This window comes from Chrysemys picta, chromosome 9 (genome assembly GCF_011386835.1).
Source record: "Chrysemys picta bellii isolate R12L10 chromosome 9, ASM1138683v2, whole genome shotgun sequence".
In the NCBI taxonomy this organism is placed as follows: Eukaryota; Metazoa; Chordata; order Testudines; family Emydidae; genus Chrysemys; species Chrysemys picta.
In genome coordinates, this window is record NC_088799.1 from 34,632,102 (window position 1) to 34,651,409 (window position 19,308).

General features: G+C 43.4%; 1 protein-coding gene across 7 annotated transcripts in view; it reads left to right on the forward strand.

The window, feature by feature from the left end:
* Positions 1–19,308, forward strand: part of SPHKAP (SPHK1 interactor, AKAP domain containing) — a 111,844-nt gene that overhangs the window by 34,419 nt on the left and 58,117 nt on the right. For all 7 annotated transcript variants that reach the window (XM_008165906.4, XM_008165907.4, XM_008165909.4 and 4 more), the window contains one exon: positions 11,377–11,487. In XM_008165906.4, coding sequence (XP_008164128.2) covers positions 11,377–11,487 — 111 coding nt within the window. The remainder of the gene's footprint in view (positions 1–11,376; positions 11,488–19,308) is intronic.

Sequence of the window (19,308 nt, forward strand, 5' to 3'; positions counted from 1 at the left end):
ATAGCTGACATGAGAGGTCAGGGCTACGATAATTGTGCCAACATGAGAGGAAAGAACAGAGGAGAGCAGACTTGGATCCGAGAGTTAAACTCTTACGCTTTTTTTGTCCCATGAAGTTCTCATTCATTGAACTTGGTGGTCAGTGATGCCGCATCAGCTTCTAGTGAGGCTGCTGAATTTTTTAATGTAATTCAAAGCATCTATGTATTTTTCTCTGCATCAACTCATCGATGGAAAATTTTGAAGCAACATCTGGGAGCATCCTCTCTGACACTGAAACCACTGAGTGCCACATGATGGGAAAGTCGAGTGGAGGCGATAAAGCCTATCAAACACCAGATTGGGAAGATAGATGATGCCATAGTTGCCATTATCGAGGATAATGCTAGGACAGGAACTGTTTGTGGGAGAACAGTGGCAGAGGGAAATGGAATCACCAGAAACATACAGAACTTCAAATTTCTGTGTGGCTTAGTATTGTGGCATGACATACTGTTTGAAATAAATGTTGTAAGCAAGAGACTCCAAGGTGTTGACCTTGATATATCTGGAGCAATGGAACAACTGGACAAAGCGAAGTCATACCTACAGTCTTACCGGTCAGATGAGGGATTTCAAAATGTTCTGAAGAGTGCACAGAGGTTGGCAGAGGAACTTCACACTGAAGCTATTTTCCCACCCATCCAAGAATACAAGAGTCACTGAAGAAGACGACACTTTGATTATGAGGCACGGGATAATCCCATAAGAGATCCCCAAACAACAATTCAAAGTTGAATTCTTTAACTAGGTGCTGATTCTTCAACTGACTGTATTGCACAATGTTTCATGCAGCTCAAGGAACACAGCAGTATATTTGGGATGTTGTAGGATATTCCAAAACTCCTTACTATACCTGAAGATGACCTACACCAGCAATGCAGGGCACTAGAGACAGTGTTGACACATGACGACATGCACAATATTGATATGAGTGATTAAGGTGATGAACTGAAAGCCCTTTCAAGATACATTTCAGCAGGATCAACTCCAAAGGCTGTTCTGGAATATATGTGCACAAATAAGATGACCACCCTCTTTCCAAATACTTTTGGTGCTCTGCGCATACTTCTAACACTTCCTGTAACAGTTGCCAGTGGAGAACGCAGCTTCTCCAAGGTGAAGTTAATAAAAAACACATCTACACTCCACAATGACACAGGAGAGGCTGGTCGACCTTGCAACCATCTCAATAGAACATGAGCTGGCCCAGACTGTGGACCTTCAGCAGGAACCAGTTCAAATCTTTGCAACCAAGAAGGCACGTAAAGCACCACTTTGATTATTCAAACAGGTAAAAATGCCAGTGTTTACTATGCAGACAGGAAAAATTAACTTTCAAACGCCTGAACAGCAAATGTAAGTGTTCTTAAAATGCCTTGCTCAAAAATTTTAAGTAAGGCATTTTAAGTTGTTAGTTCTCCTTTATTGGGGTAGGTAGCTGTGACGGGTTGGATCACAGAAACCCCCTTGGGAGCTGCCACCCGATGTGTAAAGACTACCCCTGCTCCTGTTTTCCCTGCCAGCTCAGGACTCCAGCACCCTGTCTTGCTGAGCCAGACACTCCTGTTTGGCTCCAGACACAGATCCAGAGTCTGAATCTCCTGTCCCAAAGCTGCAAGTTTACCTGAAAACAGCTCACAGTAGTGTGCTTGTCTTTAGCACTCAGATGCCCAACTCCCAATGGGGTCTAAACCCAGATAAATCCGTTTTACCCTGCATAAAGCTTATGCAGGGCAAACTCATAAATTGTTCGCCCTCTATAACACTGATAGAGAGATATGCATAGTTGTTTGCTCCCCCAGGTATTAATACATATTCTGAGTAAATTACTAAATAAAAAGTGATTTTATTAAATACAGACAGTAAGATTTAAGTGGTTCAAAGTAGTAACAGACAGAACAAAGTAAGTCACCAAGCAAAATAAAATAAAATGCGCAGATCTATGCCTAATCAAACTGAATACAGATAATTTCCTCACCAGTTCCAGAGTGCTCCCTTTTACAGGCTAATCTCCTTTTAGCCTGGGTCCAGCAATCACTCACACCCCCTGCAGTTACTGTCCTTTGTTTCAGTCTCCTTCAAGTATCCTGGGAGGGGTGGAGAGGCTCCTTCTTCAGCCAGCTGAAGACAAAATGGAGGAGTCTCCCCTGGGTTTAAATAGACTCTCTCTTGTGGGTGGAGACCCCCCTCCTCCCTCCTCTGCAAAGTCCATCTCTAAGATGGAGTTTTGGAGACACCTGGGCAAGTCACATGCCCCTGCATGACTCAGTCTTTGCAGGCTGACGCCATTGTCCACATGGCATCTTGCATGTTTCCAGGAAGCCTTCTCATGTGGATTGGAGCATTCCAAGATGCATTGTTCCCTAAGTGTCTCCTGATCAGGTACTTAACCTGGTGAATTCCTTCCTAAAGAAGCTGACCAAATGCCTCACAAAGCTTACTTAGAAATCAGGCAAGCATACAGCCCATATTCTTAACCTCGAGTAGAAAATGATATATATGTACAAATAGGATGAATAGATATAGTAGACCATAACCTTTACAGAGATATGTTACATGGCACAGGCAGCACAAAACATATTCCAGTTATGTCATACATACATTTATAAGCACCCCCTCCCCATAAAGCCTTATGGGGTACACTGTCACAGTAGCAGAGCAGTACCACAAGAGGAGTAGAACAGGAAGAAGGCAGAATTGAGACCTTTCAAAGTTTTGGCCCAAGCGAGGAGGCATGGGGGCATCATTTGAGCTCCCCGCCTCAGGTGCCAAAATGTTGTGGGCCAGCCCTGGGAGCGTAGCCAGAACGCTGTTGCACTTTAGCTGTGCTCAGCTGCCAGAACAGGCCTTTGAGACCACTAATGTCAAGTATAGCTTAGAACAGCCATGAGGCTGCTGTCAACTGCATTGGGGGCTGAACTCGTCATCAGATGACTCAAGAATCCAGGAAGCAAAGAGGTAGCTTAAAGCCACCTTTGTCCACTTCCCCAGATGCAGTACCAAACAGTTAGGCTGCACCTGTGAATTGGAGGCATAGCATTATACAACAAAACAAGAGCAAACCATTGAAACCAAAAGGAACAGCAAATCTTCTAATAGACGAAAAGCAAGGAGGAAAGAATCAGATGAGAAGCATGTATGCTGAAAATGTCATTCGTAAGGGAGGCCAGCTAGCATCATGATCTGTAGCAAATGAGAAGCAACCTCAAGCCATTTATCAAGTATTTCACCCAGAACTTTATTCTGGTCAGCCTCTTCCCCTCACCCTCATGCAATCCAAACTGCCTCACTAACAGCTGTGATCTCAGGCCTCCTCCTACAACAGGAAGGAGACTTAATCTTTGAGACTAGTTCTAGAAGTGGGCAAAAGCACCTGCATGTTGTACCCTTCTCTGCACTTCCAAAGCCTGGGCTAAATTCTGCGCTTAGATACATGCATACAACTCCAGTGGGAGCTATGCATATCAGAGGGCAGAATCTGGCTAAGTGAGATCATCCCACTGATGCTATTTGCTCATAGCCAGCCTGAGGAGATAGAGTCCTTAGCTTACTTTCAAACCAACCTCCCATGTGATGGTGTCTTCTTTCTACCCTGTCAGAGTTCACTCACCACTGGGTGCCTCCTTGTGGCTACTTCTGGGGACTCTCCATTCAGGTCAGATACCTCCCTCCTCACTCTCCAGGAGACATGGAGGTCCCTCCAGCCAGGTCACTATAGTTTTCTCCTTCGGGGGTATCAGAATCCCACTGGGTCAGCTGTCTTTATGCTGTTCTAGTCTTCTACTTCCAGGCCAGGTCCTATGCCACTACTCTGAGTTCCAGCTATTTCCCCAGACTTCTTCCCTTCTCTGGGTTTACAAGCCAAAACACCCTCCTCCCAGGGAGTCACTGTAAACTATTCTTTGGTTTCTTGCCAGGCTCTGTAACCAAGAACAAGGCCCTTCTTCCAAAAAGCAACTACGGACTATTTTCCCTGCAACCCTCTTCTGTTCTCAGCTTGCTGGCTGTATACAAACTCAGCCTGCCCCTGTGCATATGGGCTTCATTTGGTTCTCCCACAGGTGCAGCCTATCAAGTTAATTATCCTAATAACCTGCTCTGCCTTGGGGGGGGGAGTGGGGGAACACCCATTACACAGCCTCATCCCCAAATTCTGTCATGAAAAGAATTATAAAAACAAACAAGTCGAATGTACTTGAATAGACTCCTTGAACAGACAATTTCAATAGACACCTGAACTATCAACTCACCCTGAGCCATCCTGTCCACACCCTCAGGCCTAACACGTGACCTTTTCAAACATTAATTCAGGAGCATTACCTACAATCAGCATGTGCTTTCACTTAAAACGGTTCCCTAAAAGGGGATGGAAGAACCATGTGGTGACCCAGTAGCAGAGGGTTGGGTATGAGTGGAGCTTTGGGTCCCCAGCTCACTTTTTTGGGCTATTAAATTAATAAATGTTGCCACAAGCCACAACTATTTTGTCAATAAAGGTGGGAAGCCACCCTTGGGGAATTTGGGGGAGGGAGGGGCAGGTGGGGAAGGAGGAGGAGGAGTATATCCTAAAGCCCTAATTAGACCCTTGTTAGAAGACAAGTCAGGGGAGCACTGGCTGTTGTTAAAGAATAAGAATAGCTCTTATCCAGTGCTTATGTATATACAGATGGGGCTACTGATGTATGGAAAGTTGAAATAACTGGCCCCAGATCACTCACCAAGTCTGTGGCAGAGCACCGTCAGGCCTTCCGACTCCAAGTTACACACACTGTCCCCTAGGTTCTGAAAGAGGGGCTGTGTTATGGGGAAGAAAGACCCAAAGTGATTAAATCTGAAATCACATTAGCCATGATTTTAAAGGAAATTCAAAAAGAAAGTATGTCAGTTTACCTCTTGCTGGGATGTTTAAGCTCAAAGAGGCAATTTCAGATGCACAGGCGAGTATCTCTGACAGGAGTTAGAACTTTAGTTCCTGAGGACTAGAAGTTGTGGAAGTGGAAGAATTCTATGACCTATTACATAAGATACAAAAATTTTTAAAACAATGTATCTTGAAGAAAGACTTAGAAAATAGGAATAGAAAGTCAGGTATGTGTACACTGCAATTAAATACCTACAGCTGGCCCATGTCAGCTGACTTGGGCTTGTAGGGCTTTGGGGCTGTACATTTGCACTGTAGACAGTTGGGATCATCCGGCGCTCGAGTTGACACAGGCCAGCCACGGGTGTTTAATTGCAGTGTGCACATACCCATTAATTGCTGTAATTTCTGTTGTCTCTGCACAGGAGAATATGATTGACTTTGCCTTAGATTTTACTGAGTAATTTATAGATAAAGATAGTGCCCTTTTCCCAACTACTTCTAGCTTTGAGCAGGATCATAGAGTTCCCTTGGGTTACTCTGTATTGGTAACAGTCTAAGATCTAGAGTGGTGACAGTTTTAAAATAGAGAGGTTCCAGGGGGCAGAAACATTTTTTCAACAGCAATAAGATCTCTTTATTTCAAGATTTCAGCACAAATATATAAAAAAATGACCAACACTTTGCAAAGGCAAGAGGAGACATGCTTCTGTGGCATACATGATGTTTTAGTTTATGCATCTAGTCTGAGTTAATTATGGTAGCAGGACTCTATTTTCACTGAGGCAGAAGGTATGATATTTATCGAGTGCAGAGTCAATGAACTGGTAAACAAGAGTAGGCAGCATTCCCCCAAGGAAAGGACTGTTTTAAAATTCAAGGCTTTGCCATTCTCGGTACAAAGTCTTTGGTCACATTGGCATATTTGTGATCACTAAACACATTTGTGGTTTGAAGGTATTTGTCATAGATCTGTATTCCAGGGTCTGGATAGTCTGCTAGAGATTAGCATGTGGAGGGCCCCCTCCACAAACTAGTTATTCCCCTTTTCTGCATGGAAGAGAGAAGGACCAATACTTCAAAGGTACCATTCCACTCTAACTGGCCCAATGTGAATGCCCCTGCATAGGTGTCTGTAGACAAGAGGCCTTGCGGAAGGCACTGTACTTCATGGCACTATGGTTTCTGTGTGGAGATTTACGTGGGAGCTAATATAGATAGCTATATTAGCCGGCTGCATAGGTCAGTATTATGATTGCTGGCTTATGGTAGTAAAGGTTATGGGCCCAGTCCCCATAGGGTAATAATAAATAGTCTTCTGACTTCCCTCTGCAGCTTCATCGGGACCTAGCCAGTGGTAGCTTGGTTCTGTGAAGGAATCGTTGCACAGTTTTCCCCTTATCCACTTCTAATGGGTTGTCCCCTAGAAAGATGATCTGGGCTCATTTTGTGGTTTGCACAATTTGCTTGTCTCAGTAAATATTTTGATGGAGTGAATTCTCACTTCTGCCATAGAATAGTAGTGCTGGGCTTTAGGCAGATTAACATGTTCCTTTCCTTTGCTTAGTCCCACCATCCTCACTCTGTTTCTAGTTACATCTTGTAATTGAACTGTGGTGCTTATTGCCACAGGAATTGTTGAGGCCAAGAATTTAAGATTCAGAAAAAGGATCAGACATTTATATGGATAAAGACTATCCAAAGCTGTCGTAATTAATTATATCACATTTTGGAAGGACATTAAATCTTGTGCTTGAGGCTTAAGCCAATCTCTATTAGAAATCAGGATGAGACCTAATGTGGGAGAAAATTATTTCACAAATGCCTACCACTGGGTTTTCATATCTTCCGCTGAATCATCTGGTGTTGGCCACTTTCAGAGACAGGGTAGTAGACTAAATGAACCTTGGATCTGATCCAGAATGGCAGTTCCTATGTTCCTAGTTAATTACTGGACCATTAGTAATTGCCCCTAAATGTAGTTAAACTTTTTTTACCCTCTTATCCCAACCTCCCCCTTGCATTTTCCTAATCTCACCCATATTCTGCTGCTTGTATTAATTATTCTTTTATCCAATTTATTTTCTTTTCTGAAGAAATTTGTATTTTGGAAAAGCAGACCGACCACTTTTTGATCTTAGGAAAGGATATCTGCTTTCTGTGACTTTATCCCAGAAAAACTGGCCTTAGAGGGCACAAGGAACATTTCTCTATGGATTTAAGGTTCCTTAAACTTTAGGAACAGGTATTTTGAAGGCCAGGATTTGTTGTGAAGTTTGGACACACTTACTTCTTCTTCCCCCTTTCCTGGACAGACCAACTATTTGGCCTCTTTTGACATAGAGGTAGCTCTTAGTTTACCTTCTTCTCTCTACTATAAACATTAGGAAGTGTTAGCTGTTGTTTTCATAAACCAATATCAAATGGAAAGGATGAAGTTAATATCCCTGTGTTTTGGTAGCCAGGAACCTTTTATGTAAATATATTTTTTCCTGAAGAACTTGAATGGATTGCTAAATATAGTGTCCAGTATTCAGATGTAAAATCAGCATTTGCACCTTGGAGGAGCAGTCCATGAAGCCTGTACATACCCCCAGCTCACTGGGTCTAACTCCTCAATGCCTTACACCTAGTGTAATCATTTACAGCTGTGTGAAGGAGACAGTCTGTGTCCAAATTCAGAATGGGAGCATTTTACAGCTGTTAAGCGTGTGCTACGTGTATGCAAGAGTGCAAGAAAAGCAGTGGTGAATCAGGCTCAGAGGATTTTAATTTTAATCATCTAATTTAAAATGTAACATCTTTGAGATTGTGACCACATCATAGCCACAGTGTACAGCACTGAGCACAAGGAAGACTACTACTCTCTTCAATAAAATGAAGGTGAATAATAACAATCACTTGATCTCTCAACAGGGTTGCACCTGCTCACATAAAGGACTGCATTTGGCTCTCAGAGTCTAGTTATCAAAGGCAGTTTTGTATTAGTTCCTCACCTCTATCTGCCCCAAGTCAAACAAGTCAACAGAGCCTCCTCAGTAGACAGCAGCTACTATAGGCCCATATCAATTAAGAGCATGTGGCCTCCGTGCTGCACCCATACAGAGCCCCCCTGAAGTCACTGGGGCTCATGTGGGTGCAACAGGCTGCCTGCTTTCTAACAAGTGCATGATATTGGCCACAGGTAGGAGTTCTGGTAGTGTGGTGTCATACTGCCCAAGAATATTTCAGTGAGGCTGTTGCGGACACATGGGAAGCATTCCAGGGACCATTCACAACATATGGAGAGGAAATTTTACTTAAGCAAAGCATAGTCCTGAAAACCTCCCAACCTACATGGAGACCACCTTCTAGTTGATACTTAGTGAATGTTGTCAGTTGAGTGGCATTTGGAATTGCTTGTTACCAAGTCATTTTTGTAAGGGAATTATTGATTTATTTGCAATACAGATAAGCACAGTGCATCACAGAGAAGGATTTTGCTTTTGACTCTCTCCAGGGTGACTTTTTGTAAACAAACATACAGCATACGCACCATATCCAGTAGTACGGTACCTGCCTACTACCTTCTTTTTGTCTTTAGCGGGACGTCAGTATAAAATGCTGCACAATAGTGACAGAGGCTATTAGAGCTCAGAGATAGCTCTTGTTTGCCTCTTAAACTGTATTATTAGAGCAGAATTCGCAAGATTCATACACAATAAGATTGAGAGTCAAGCACTGTTTTATAATTTTATCCCAGCACAATGATAAAAGCAAGCTACTTGCATTTTGATTACTTTAAACATAGTAGTAAATGTAGGGTTTTAAAACATGGCACTTTATTATTTCATAAACAAGAGTGAAAAGTTAGTGCATAGTTCATGTTATGCAAGAATTGTAAGAAATCAGAATGAAACATAAATCCATTTCACAGATATGCTTTCCGATATCCCTACAGGGTGAAGATGATTAACCACACAAGGTGGTTTATAGCTAGTGTCACTGCTCTTGCTATTCTTATTCCTGCAGTTGTCTAATCCTTTTTAAAGTATTAAGGCCAAATCACCCTTTTCCATGGAAGAATCTGCAGATGGGGAAGTGTACCAGGTTGCTCTACATGCATGCTCTAGTATAGGCATTTTCTATGTGAAGGATTCTATGCCCACACTATGCCCCTGTATTCTGCTGCAGCATTATATAAAGGATGAGGAAGGACCTCAGCCAGCTGGGGAGAACTCCTTGGTGCAAGCAGTGTGCAAAACTGCTGTAGACAGCTGTACTCAGGCTCCTCAAAAGCACCATTGTAGGAGTGTAGCTAGAGATGAAAGGAGAGTTCCCATAGGTCATGTCACCAGGATGATTGACAGCTCCATCTTGTGGAGCAGCACTAGCAATGCAGGCACCAGCCCCAAATCCAGAGGGTGCAAAGGCATTTTAGAGCCACCTTTGCCCCAACTCTACCTGAGCTGTGTATTGTGTGCTGTACTTCCAGGACTGAGAACAACAGAAATGTGGTGGTGGCCTAGAATAACAATTCAGCCGTATTTTAAAGGTAATTGAAAAGTTTGCTCTCTCATTATTATGTGCAAGGCTGGCCACATTTAAAGCATGGGCAAAAAAATAATCCATCCTGCTACTCAGAAATCCTAGCCTATTTTAAATAGTAATAAAATGTTTACACAGATAGAAGCCACCACCACCCTCCTGTGCTGTGGGAGAAATGGAGCCAGGCAGTTTATGGTATAGTCTGTGCATAGATGATGAAAATATGAGAAATTGTCATGAGAATTCTCCAGTGCATGTGATATCTTTGTGTTCTTGCTAATGAATTTTAGGTTGTTTTGTGTACGTTTCCTCCTATATTTCACCTATAAAATCCAGAGTATTCATGTAAAACAAATGCTCACAACAGTTATCCCAACCCTTCCTGCTAAACAGAGTTTTATTATGTTGCCAGGAAGTTCTCATAGGTATTGTATGCATAAGGAATGCAGTATCTCTAGTATGAGATCCATCTTCCCAAGGAAGTTCTATGGCTGCTATTACTGCAATTTCTGAATGCCTCAGTCTTCAATGTATTTATCCTTTCCACACCTCTGGGAAGTAGGAAAGTGCTATTATCCCCATTTTACAGATTGGGAACTGAGGCACAGAATGACTAACTGTCTTGTCCAAGATAACAGACTTCCTATGGCAGAGTGAGAAATAGGACTCAGGTCTCCTGCATCCCAGGCTACTACCCATGCTACAGGACTGTTTTTTTTCCCTAGATGGAGCATGTATCATGTGGTTTGTTCTGTTCCCGTCCCATGGAAGGGTGACTGGAGATCCCACACATTTTCAGCCACTCCCCCCAGTTTATGTTAGGACACTTTCTGCAGCTGGCCAATAAGCTTACTGCAGTATCAGTCCACCTATTTTCAAATATAGCTATTTTGGCCCACACAAATTGTGAAGCAAATGAGAACATACTCCTAAACACATACTGGTACAATTCTTTGGTGCAATCAGCATGTGTAATGTGAGTCACAGTTTCAAAACAATTTCAGTCTTTCAAATTTGAGGCATTTCAATAAAATATGTCATGCTACATTCAGAAAGAAAATACCCTTTTTTGTTATGCTAAGTGTAATAGCTTGCAAATCTGTTTTAGTAATGAAAATACATAATATAGCAGAGATTTCTTTATCAAAAAGATTATTTGGCTCTGTTGAACATTGTGTTTCATATTTGTCAAGGAATATCAACATAAGGAATTAAATTAATTCTAGAGGCTGCACCACCCACCTTGTAAGACTGGCTTTGACTCTTTCCAGTCTACAGACATTGTAAGTGGCCTTTAGTGACGGGGCAAAGATAGGCAGAAGAGGCACAATCACTTGGTCTTTATTTTGCCAAAACTCCTAATGGAGACCATGGGTCTGAGTAAGGGCTGCAGTGTTGAACTCATAAGGGGAACTCTTAGTCTTATTGGAGTCGATGGCAAAACCCTCACTGACTTCAACAGACACAGGAGTGAGTTCAATACTGACTAAAATGTTACCCAACTACTTCCAACTTCTCAAGTGAGCACTCAGATATGAAAATGATATGCATGCTTCTGGCAGCCTCCAGCCCTGAGACTGCCGGTAGAATTAAAATGGTATGTTACTTCCCTGTAAAGGCCTTTTTACCAAATTCATTTTTTGCTATTTATGTCCACCAGTTTAAAGCCCCCGCATCTGTATTCCAATAAAAATGTGGGTTTTTGATAGTCAAAAAATATCTTCAAGGCCTTTCACTTCTGAAGTGAACATGATATGACGTTGGGGGAGGTGTAAATTTCTATAATCTCATTTTGATTAAGTATACATTTTTTCCAAAAGGAACAAAAGTCTCAATATTGTCCCAAATGAAACTCACTAGCAAGACTCCCATTGACTTAAAGGGGTGCAAGTCCTGGCCATTATTTCAAGCGAATTAGAACTAAGTAAATTCATCTATTTTAACAGGTTCTCTGCAGCAACAGTCTACTAGAGTCAACTGACTACTGGCTACAGAATCAGAGGACACCATGCCGAATTGGCTTTGTGGAAGACAAATCAGAAAACAAATGTGCTTCAGTAAGTACACAGAAGCTTTACACTTATGTGGGGAAAAGTGAGGGAAGGGAGTTGTCTCAATGAAGACACAAATTAATCAGCCATTTAAAAAAAAAATGTAATTAGTTACTTAACCTAAAACTGGAAATCCTAAATTTCAATCTGGATTAAGACAGTTAAACAAACAGGCAAAGCAATACCGGTATAGATTTTTATACAGTAGACACCGAAAAGATCACTTTGGAAGTTTGCCTACAGACTTAGGCCCATCAGTATTGACTCATATAGTCCACAGCAGAAAGACAAGGATAAAAAATAAGCATACAGAGAATTCTTCCATGTTTTAAATGAAATTTCCATCTCACTATTATAGGTGCTAATGCAATTAACAAGTCACAAGTGCCTTTTGGTTAAAAGTGTGTATGAATAAATCAAAGTTGTTTGTGGCTTTTCATGCTATCTACATGTACTCAAATGTGGGTACTTTGATGTAATTACAATAGTTACTTTTGATATCAAATGGTACCCAGAAGGGTTGTTAATCTATACTGAAAATGCAATTTGATCATTGTCAGCTATGTTCCAATGAGCCAAAAGGTTTTGCAACAGAAGAGAACAATGGGGCTACTGGTCCTCCGATAGAAACTAAAGACTAGTTCAGAAATGGTAATGAGAACGTACTGGAATTCACACTCGGGTGCAGAGATCTCATTGTAGCTTGTTACATCAGATGCAGACAAAAGGCGGGGCAGGGGGGTGAGCTGAAGCATAGTGCCTCAGAGGTGGTGACTGGAGGCTTTTTTGCTTGCCTAGAGCAAATGCAGCATACGGAGGAGCTGCACTGATTATATTCTAAAATTGCAGGGTCACTTCCCCCCAGCAGCAAGTGCAGAGCAGGAAACAGGGCCTGGCCATCCCCTGCAGTGCACCTGATCTGAGGAGTGTGTAGGCACACCAGCACTCTGGCTGGCCCTCTTATGCTCCGTACTAGCTGCAGCCTTTTGGGTGCTCTCTATACTTATTTATAGGGTGCATCTTGCAGAGGAGAATCCCTGGAAAAAAAAGGAGGGCCTAAGATGGAGTCCACGGGATATGTGCTTTTAGGCTCTGCAAGAGGTAATTTAAGATCATGTTCAGATCAGAGAACTCAAGGCCCAGTTCACTGTTGCCCTGCAACTTAAGCTATCATTCATACCAGTGCAAAATCAGTCTAACACTACCAATCAGAATGCATTGGGTGTAGGGTACTAGTGAATTGGTCCCTTTGAATGTGCTTTGGAGATGTTAATGACTGATTTTCAGTGAGGTTGGGTACCAAAATTCCCAGGTCCATACAGCCATATTCCCTGTCCTTCACACCCTTCCGCAAGCAAGAAGGGCATAGGATTTGGGGTGTAGTTGTAGCTGTCGGTCCCAGGATATTAGAGAGGCAAGGTGGGGGAGACAAGCTCTCAAGCCACAGAGATTTTGAAGAGCCCTGTGTGGCTCAAAAGCTTGTCTCTCTCACCAACAGAAATTGGTTCAATAAAAGATATTACCTCACCCACCTTGTCTCACAGTCTTTGGAGGCATATTAAATTTTAGAATTGCAGCTTAAGTGCCATTGACTGAATGGAGCACTAAACATGCTTACCTCTTATGTTCTTTATCATCTATAAGTGCAGGAAGATCAAAACCATCCTCTTTTTTGTCAGATATATTCAGTACATTCACCTTTAATGCAAAGAGTTCTTGATTTATCATAAGCACTTGGTATTACAAGAAGTGTTCTAAAAATATGACTTGTGCTCCCTGTAGCAAAATGGTTACTCCCTTCCTGCCTGGAAGGGCTTAAAACAGCCTGGCAGAGGGCTGCAGTTCTAAAAGCTGGGCTGATTGGGGAAGTAGCCACAGCTGGGCCACACCCCAATCAGGCCTCAGCTGGCCCTATATAAGAGGCAGGGAGCTAGGCACTCAGCAGTCTCTCTGTGTGTTTAGAGAGAGAAGGGCCTGGCTGTAGAGATCTAAAGGTAGAGTACCTGAGTGGAGCAGGGCTGGGGAGCTCCAGCCTGGATAGCCCCAGGCTGTGGCCTAGTAGGAGGCCAAGGGGTACTGGGGGTTGCAGAGGGCAGCCCATGGGTAGGCTAAGGTAGCAGGTCCAAACCCAACCTGACCTGTGATGAGTGGCCTATACTGCAGTCTGCCCCAGGGAGTGGGGGCTAGTTGATGACTGGCAGTGGCCTTATTCTGAGGCAAGGTAGGGATAGTGTGGGGGGGGGGGGGGGAGTTCCCTGGGGAGGGGAGACCCTAACCCTGGGGTTACTGTCAGGGGACAGCACCCCAGACAACAGGGCACTGGGGTCCAGGGAGGGACACGGGCCAGAGGACAGGTGGATCACTGGCCTGCAGGGGGCACTCTAGGATGCTGGAAGAGCTAATTCCCAGAGATGACAAGCAGGAGGTGCCACAGGGGTGAGTCCACTCCTCTACAGTCCCAAAGCAGTAAATGTTGTTGAATGCTCCTGCTACTTAAATAAAGCTGTTAAATGCTTGGCTCTTCACATTTCTAGTTTTGACATTTTTCTTCAGGTAACTTCTCTTCAACTATTTCTGTGGAAGAAGAGTTGTCCAATATTTATCTTTGCTAGGTCTGAGGGAGAAGAATAGATACTGTATCTTTTCACTGCAAGATTTTCTTTTTCCTAGCCAGATTGAGAGATGATGTAGGAAAATAGCAACCACAAGGTTGCTTGACACACACATGCCATCATAATGCTGTGCGCTATAAAAGCACTTTTGATCTGCAAATGAAAATATTTTATTTAATCCTGATCAATCAACTGTAAGGGAAGTAAGCATTCCTGTCCCAAGTTTACAAAGGAGAAAGCAGAAGCAGAGAGATTAAGGGACATTTGTTTAGAGGTCCTCTGTCAGAACCAGAGTTACAGATCAGTAATTCATGGTTCTCAGTCCCAGGCCCAGTCCTGTCAGGTGCTGAATGCCCACAACTTGCACTGAAGACCATTCCATGCTAAGGGTCTGATCCTACAAGGTACTGAGTTCCCTCAACTCCCATTTCAGTCAAGGGGAGTTGGGCTTTCAGCATCTCTCAGAACTGGCCCCTAAGAAACACATCATTTTAGGGTAAGTCCACACGGCAAAAAAAGCCCTGCAGCAGCGAGTCTCAAAGTCTGGGGCAGCTGACTGGGGATTGCAGTAGGGGGCTAAAAATAGCAGTGTAGACTTTCCCACTCGGGCAGGAGCCTGGGCTCTGAGACCATCTTCTTCATTGTGCAAGCCCGAGTCGGTTGACCCAGCCTCTGAGACTCTCTGCTGCATCTTTTGTTTTGTTTTGCTTTTGTTGTGTAGCTGTCCCTTTGGAGTAATAGAAACTCATTGCAATTCTGCTGTTCTGGGGGGGGGGGACACCCCACCAAAGCTCTCATGTAAACATGCAACTGCACCAGAGTTGCTACCGCAGCCTTGAAGCTGCAATACCCTGCAAGGGCCCAACCCCTCCTTTCTTGGGAGGAGGCTGTTAGGATCCTTCAGCCCTGCCCTGCTCCTCTTATGGCAAACTCTCGCCCACCCTGCATGACAGGTCCCCTAGAGAACAGAGGCATAACCCTTGCCCCCTTCCCTCCCATCTCTGCACAGAAGAAGCTTTTGCAGCTTGCAAAGTAGAATCTGGGTGGCTAGCTGATATTCATTGTACAAGAAAAATGGAGAAGGGGGGGAAAAAGCAATTCCACTGAGTTGTGGTTTGATTGTTTAAAACAGCTACCCTTTAAATAATCCTCATTATTCTTCTAATTATTAGACATAGAAACAATTTTATACTCAGGAGGGACCAATACCTAATTTTAGAAGCTCTTTCAAATACAATAGTTAATGCTAGAAAACAAAAGCAAAAGCTTATTTCTGTGATGGCCCAGAATCTTAGGTCAGCTTAGAAGGTGGCATTAAATCTTGCTACTGAAATGTTTTAGTTATGATGCTGATATAAGCAGAATTGAAGTTTTGTTCATATACCTGATTGACATAATCCTAAAAAAGCATAGGCCAGAGTTTCAAACATGGGTGCCTAAAGTTAGGCAACCAATTTAGGTGCCCATGTATGGGTATCTAACTTTAGGCAACCATTTTCCAAAGTTTTTGTCTTAGTCTTAAAACTTTGAAGCGGGGCAGAGAATTCATTGTGTTTGTTTAAGGTGCCCTCACCACTGAGTTACCTCGGCAAGATTATGTTTGGTCCTACAGAGGTGCACCAGGGTGATGAGTGAACACAAGAAAACTGCACTGGCATGCAAGGACTGAGCATGATCCCAGTACACATGCCAAAGGAGTGCAAAGAATCTCGCCTTGTGCCACTGGCATGGTAGACATTCCAAAAATAGTGGAGGACTTGGGGAGTGGAACAGAGACATGAGGATGCTCTCCTCCATGTCCTCCATTAATCAGTGGAGCAGATCCTACTTAGGAGAGGGTATATACTACCCTATTTCAAAGGGGGGAGGAGAAGCTGCTCTTCCCAGTGCTCTGAGAGGTACTGTGTCTGCTTTAAGCACACTGCCTTTGGAAGCTCCCACTAGGGCAATGTCCCACTGAATGCAGCTTGTGTCGGTAAAACCACTATGGTCTTTTGCATTTAATACACTCTTGTTATTGTTTGCTTTTACCAAAGGCAGCCAGTAATATTGTTACCTATTGAGTATTCAACTTTCCTTTGAATGAATGAGTTTCCATTTTAGGTGTATGTGGTCTATTGTGACTGGTGGTTGTTAATACCCACAGTTCATATCAAAATCGTCTTCCATGAATATTTGTTGCTGTCATTACATCCCACTATGGATTAGCACAGTTAGTACAAATAAAAATAGATGTGTGGCTGCCCTACATGTGCTGGCAAGTACATTAATCTTGTTAACTAAACTGTGACAGGCTTCCTGCTCATAGAGAGGCAACAAGAAAGATAAAACAGAATTGGTCTTTCTGATATATGTGGGACCCCATTATTTTTTAAAGTGAGTTTAAAAAAAAAAAAAGGCCATTATGTTGTGGAAATAATTGCTCGTATCCTACCTAAAATTGTGATCCAGCCCTGACCATATTCACATGTACATGTAGCTAGCTCAGAGCTTTCATCAACAAAAGAATATTTAAATGTGGAATAATTTTTATAAAATCCCAACACTTCATGTTCAGCTCTGTTATGGACATATTTTCAAGATTTTTGAATTGTATAAGAATCTAGTCTGCAATCTAAAGATTTGAAATTACAGCTTACATTTTTCCTTTACTAGATATGTGCTTCAAATCCAAGCACTCACAATCTTAACTGAGTGTAATAGGAGTAGCAGACGCCCAGCATTTCTGAGGCTCAGAAACCCAACATATTCTACATACAATTCTAATGTAGTAATTAAATATGTAATTAGTGTAATTGAAAAGTGACTTTACCAAGAACTGTTCCAGAGAATTGTGTCTAATGCTGCATGGAAAAGAGATACATATCAAACACTCACTCATGCCCGTCACCCCAATCGGGGTATGGGCTGCCAACCACAGATCTCCAGAGTCCTCTATCCTCGGCCATTTGCTCTAACTGATTCCAGGTATAGCCCATTTTTATGCTAATAGCCTCAAGGTCGCGTCGCCAGGTATTTCTTGGAGGGCCTCTTTTCTGCTTGCCTTGGAGATTCCACCACAATGCCTGTCTAGTGATGTTGGTTGGCTGCTTGCGTAGTGTGTGTCCTATCCAGCCCCACCTTCTCCTTCTAATTTCTTCCTCTGCTGGAAGTTGACGGGTCCTCTCCAAGAGGTAGATGTTGCTGATACATATCAAAAGGTTATATAAATAAGAAGCTGGCATTTTGGAGCTTCAGCTACAGAACCCAAGTGAGATCGTCCACTCCAGAAGCCTTTGTACACTACATCTATAAAACCTTTATGCAACACACCACATCTCTAGATTATTTAAAGTAGAAATGTACATCTTCCCTATGTAGAAACTGGTCCACTCTCAACCAACTAACTGAATTGTAAATGAGACAATGCTGTTGACACACCTGGACTGTTGTGTATTTACTTTATTTAGGTCAAGGGCACCAGGGAATGAACTGTTCAAGGATTCATTCACAAGTACACAGAGGCCCCCTTCTGCAATGTGATCTCCTTAGCAGACCACACTACATAACATGCTGCTGGAGCTTCCTTTTGGTTCTAGGCATATAGGGTTGTTCATAACCTGAATGGCTCTCTAAGAGCAAAAGACAGTGTCTAATACTCCTTTCTTTATGGCTTATGTCTGTTCTGACCATGGATTCAAAGGTTCTCTCAGGGATTCAAAGGCTCTGTCACGTGCTTCATTAATCTGCTTCCACTCCTAAACTGACCATCACTATGATGCAGATCTACCTCAAAACTTTCACACAAAGATTTTTCTTCCTTACTCTATATGAGAGATCGCAAACTCTTCTGTGGACCAGTGTTGTAAACACTAGGAGGTCTGCTGATTCCTGGAGTACTCTGTACCAGGTACCCTTGTTTAAGCTTGTTTCCATCAAGCTATCATTTGCTTTGAAAATTTGTGTAGGAGGCTTATGCAATTGCAAAATAAATGGAACCCTGCAGGCTGCCTGTCTAAATCCAGGCTTGCCTAACTTGAACCTTGCATAAGTGGTCGAAACATCTGTGAGCAAACAAGGTGTGTAGATAGCCATTGGAGAATCTGTTCGCTATGATCATCTACAATGGTTGGTGTGTACAAGAATCACAGCTAGAAGTAAATCACTACTGTCCATTCTCTGGTTATATGGCGACTTTTCCTTCAGCTGAACGCTAGACAACCAATGGACTTAAATTACTTCACGTAACTTCATGCTAAAGTCCATTGTTGTGGTCCCGTAGAATAGGATGTAGTGGAAGTTCATAGAAACCTGGGGAGGGCAAACTACAGTCCGCGGGCTGGATCCGGCCCGCAGGATTGCCAGCCCTGTAGTGCAGCGGGGTTAAGGCAGGCTCCCTGCCTGCCCTGGCCGCGCGCTGCTCCTGGAACAAGGGGTCAGAGGGCTCCGTGTGCTGCCCTCGCCTGCAGGCACCGCCCGCCGCGGCTCCCATTGGCCAGGAACAGGAAACTGCAGCCAATGGGAGCTTCGGGGTGGTACACACAGGCGATGGCAATGCACGGCAGATCAGCCTGCCCTGTCCCGTCCCGCCCCGCCCCACCCCACCCCCAGGAGCCACAGCCGGACAGGCCGGCCACTTGCAGGAGGAGCATGGGCCAGGGCAGGCAGCCTGCCTTAGCCCCGCTGCACGCCTCTGCCATCCCGGAGCCACTCGAGGTATGTGATGCCAGGCTGGAGCCCACACCCCAACCCCCTGCCCTGAGCCCCCTAACCTCCTGCTGCACCCCAACGCCCTGCCCTGAGCCCCCTCCCACACTCTGCACCCTCTCCTGCACCCCAACCTGCTGCCCCAGCCCTACGTTCATGGCCCTGCATGCAATTTCCCCACCCAGATATGGCCCTCAGGCCAAAAAGTTTGCCCACCGTTGATATAAAATCTTTCATCTTTAAAGAAAATTTGAACAATAGCACTGACACTAAATTAAACCTAGCTTGATCAATGGTGATTTGTTTTGTAATGGTTTCCAAATGGATTAGAAATAAAGTAATATGTAGCCTTGCCATAATGTTGAATTTTAGCAGTGTAAATTAGAAAGTAACTAATTACAGAAAGCCCTTTTTTTGGCAAGGAATGAAGATCTAATCAAAAGCCGTCATACAATAAAATATATGGATTCATTGGGTGCATCTTGTGAATGAGCAGCTCACAATACTATACAAATATACTGAACTTTAA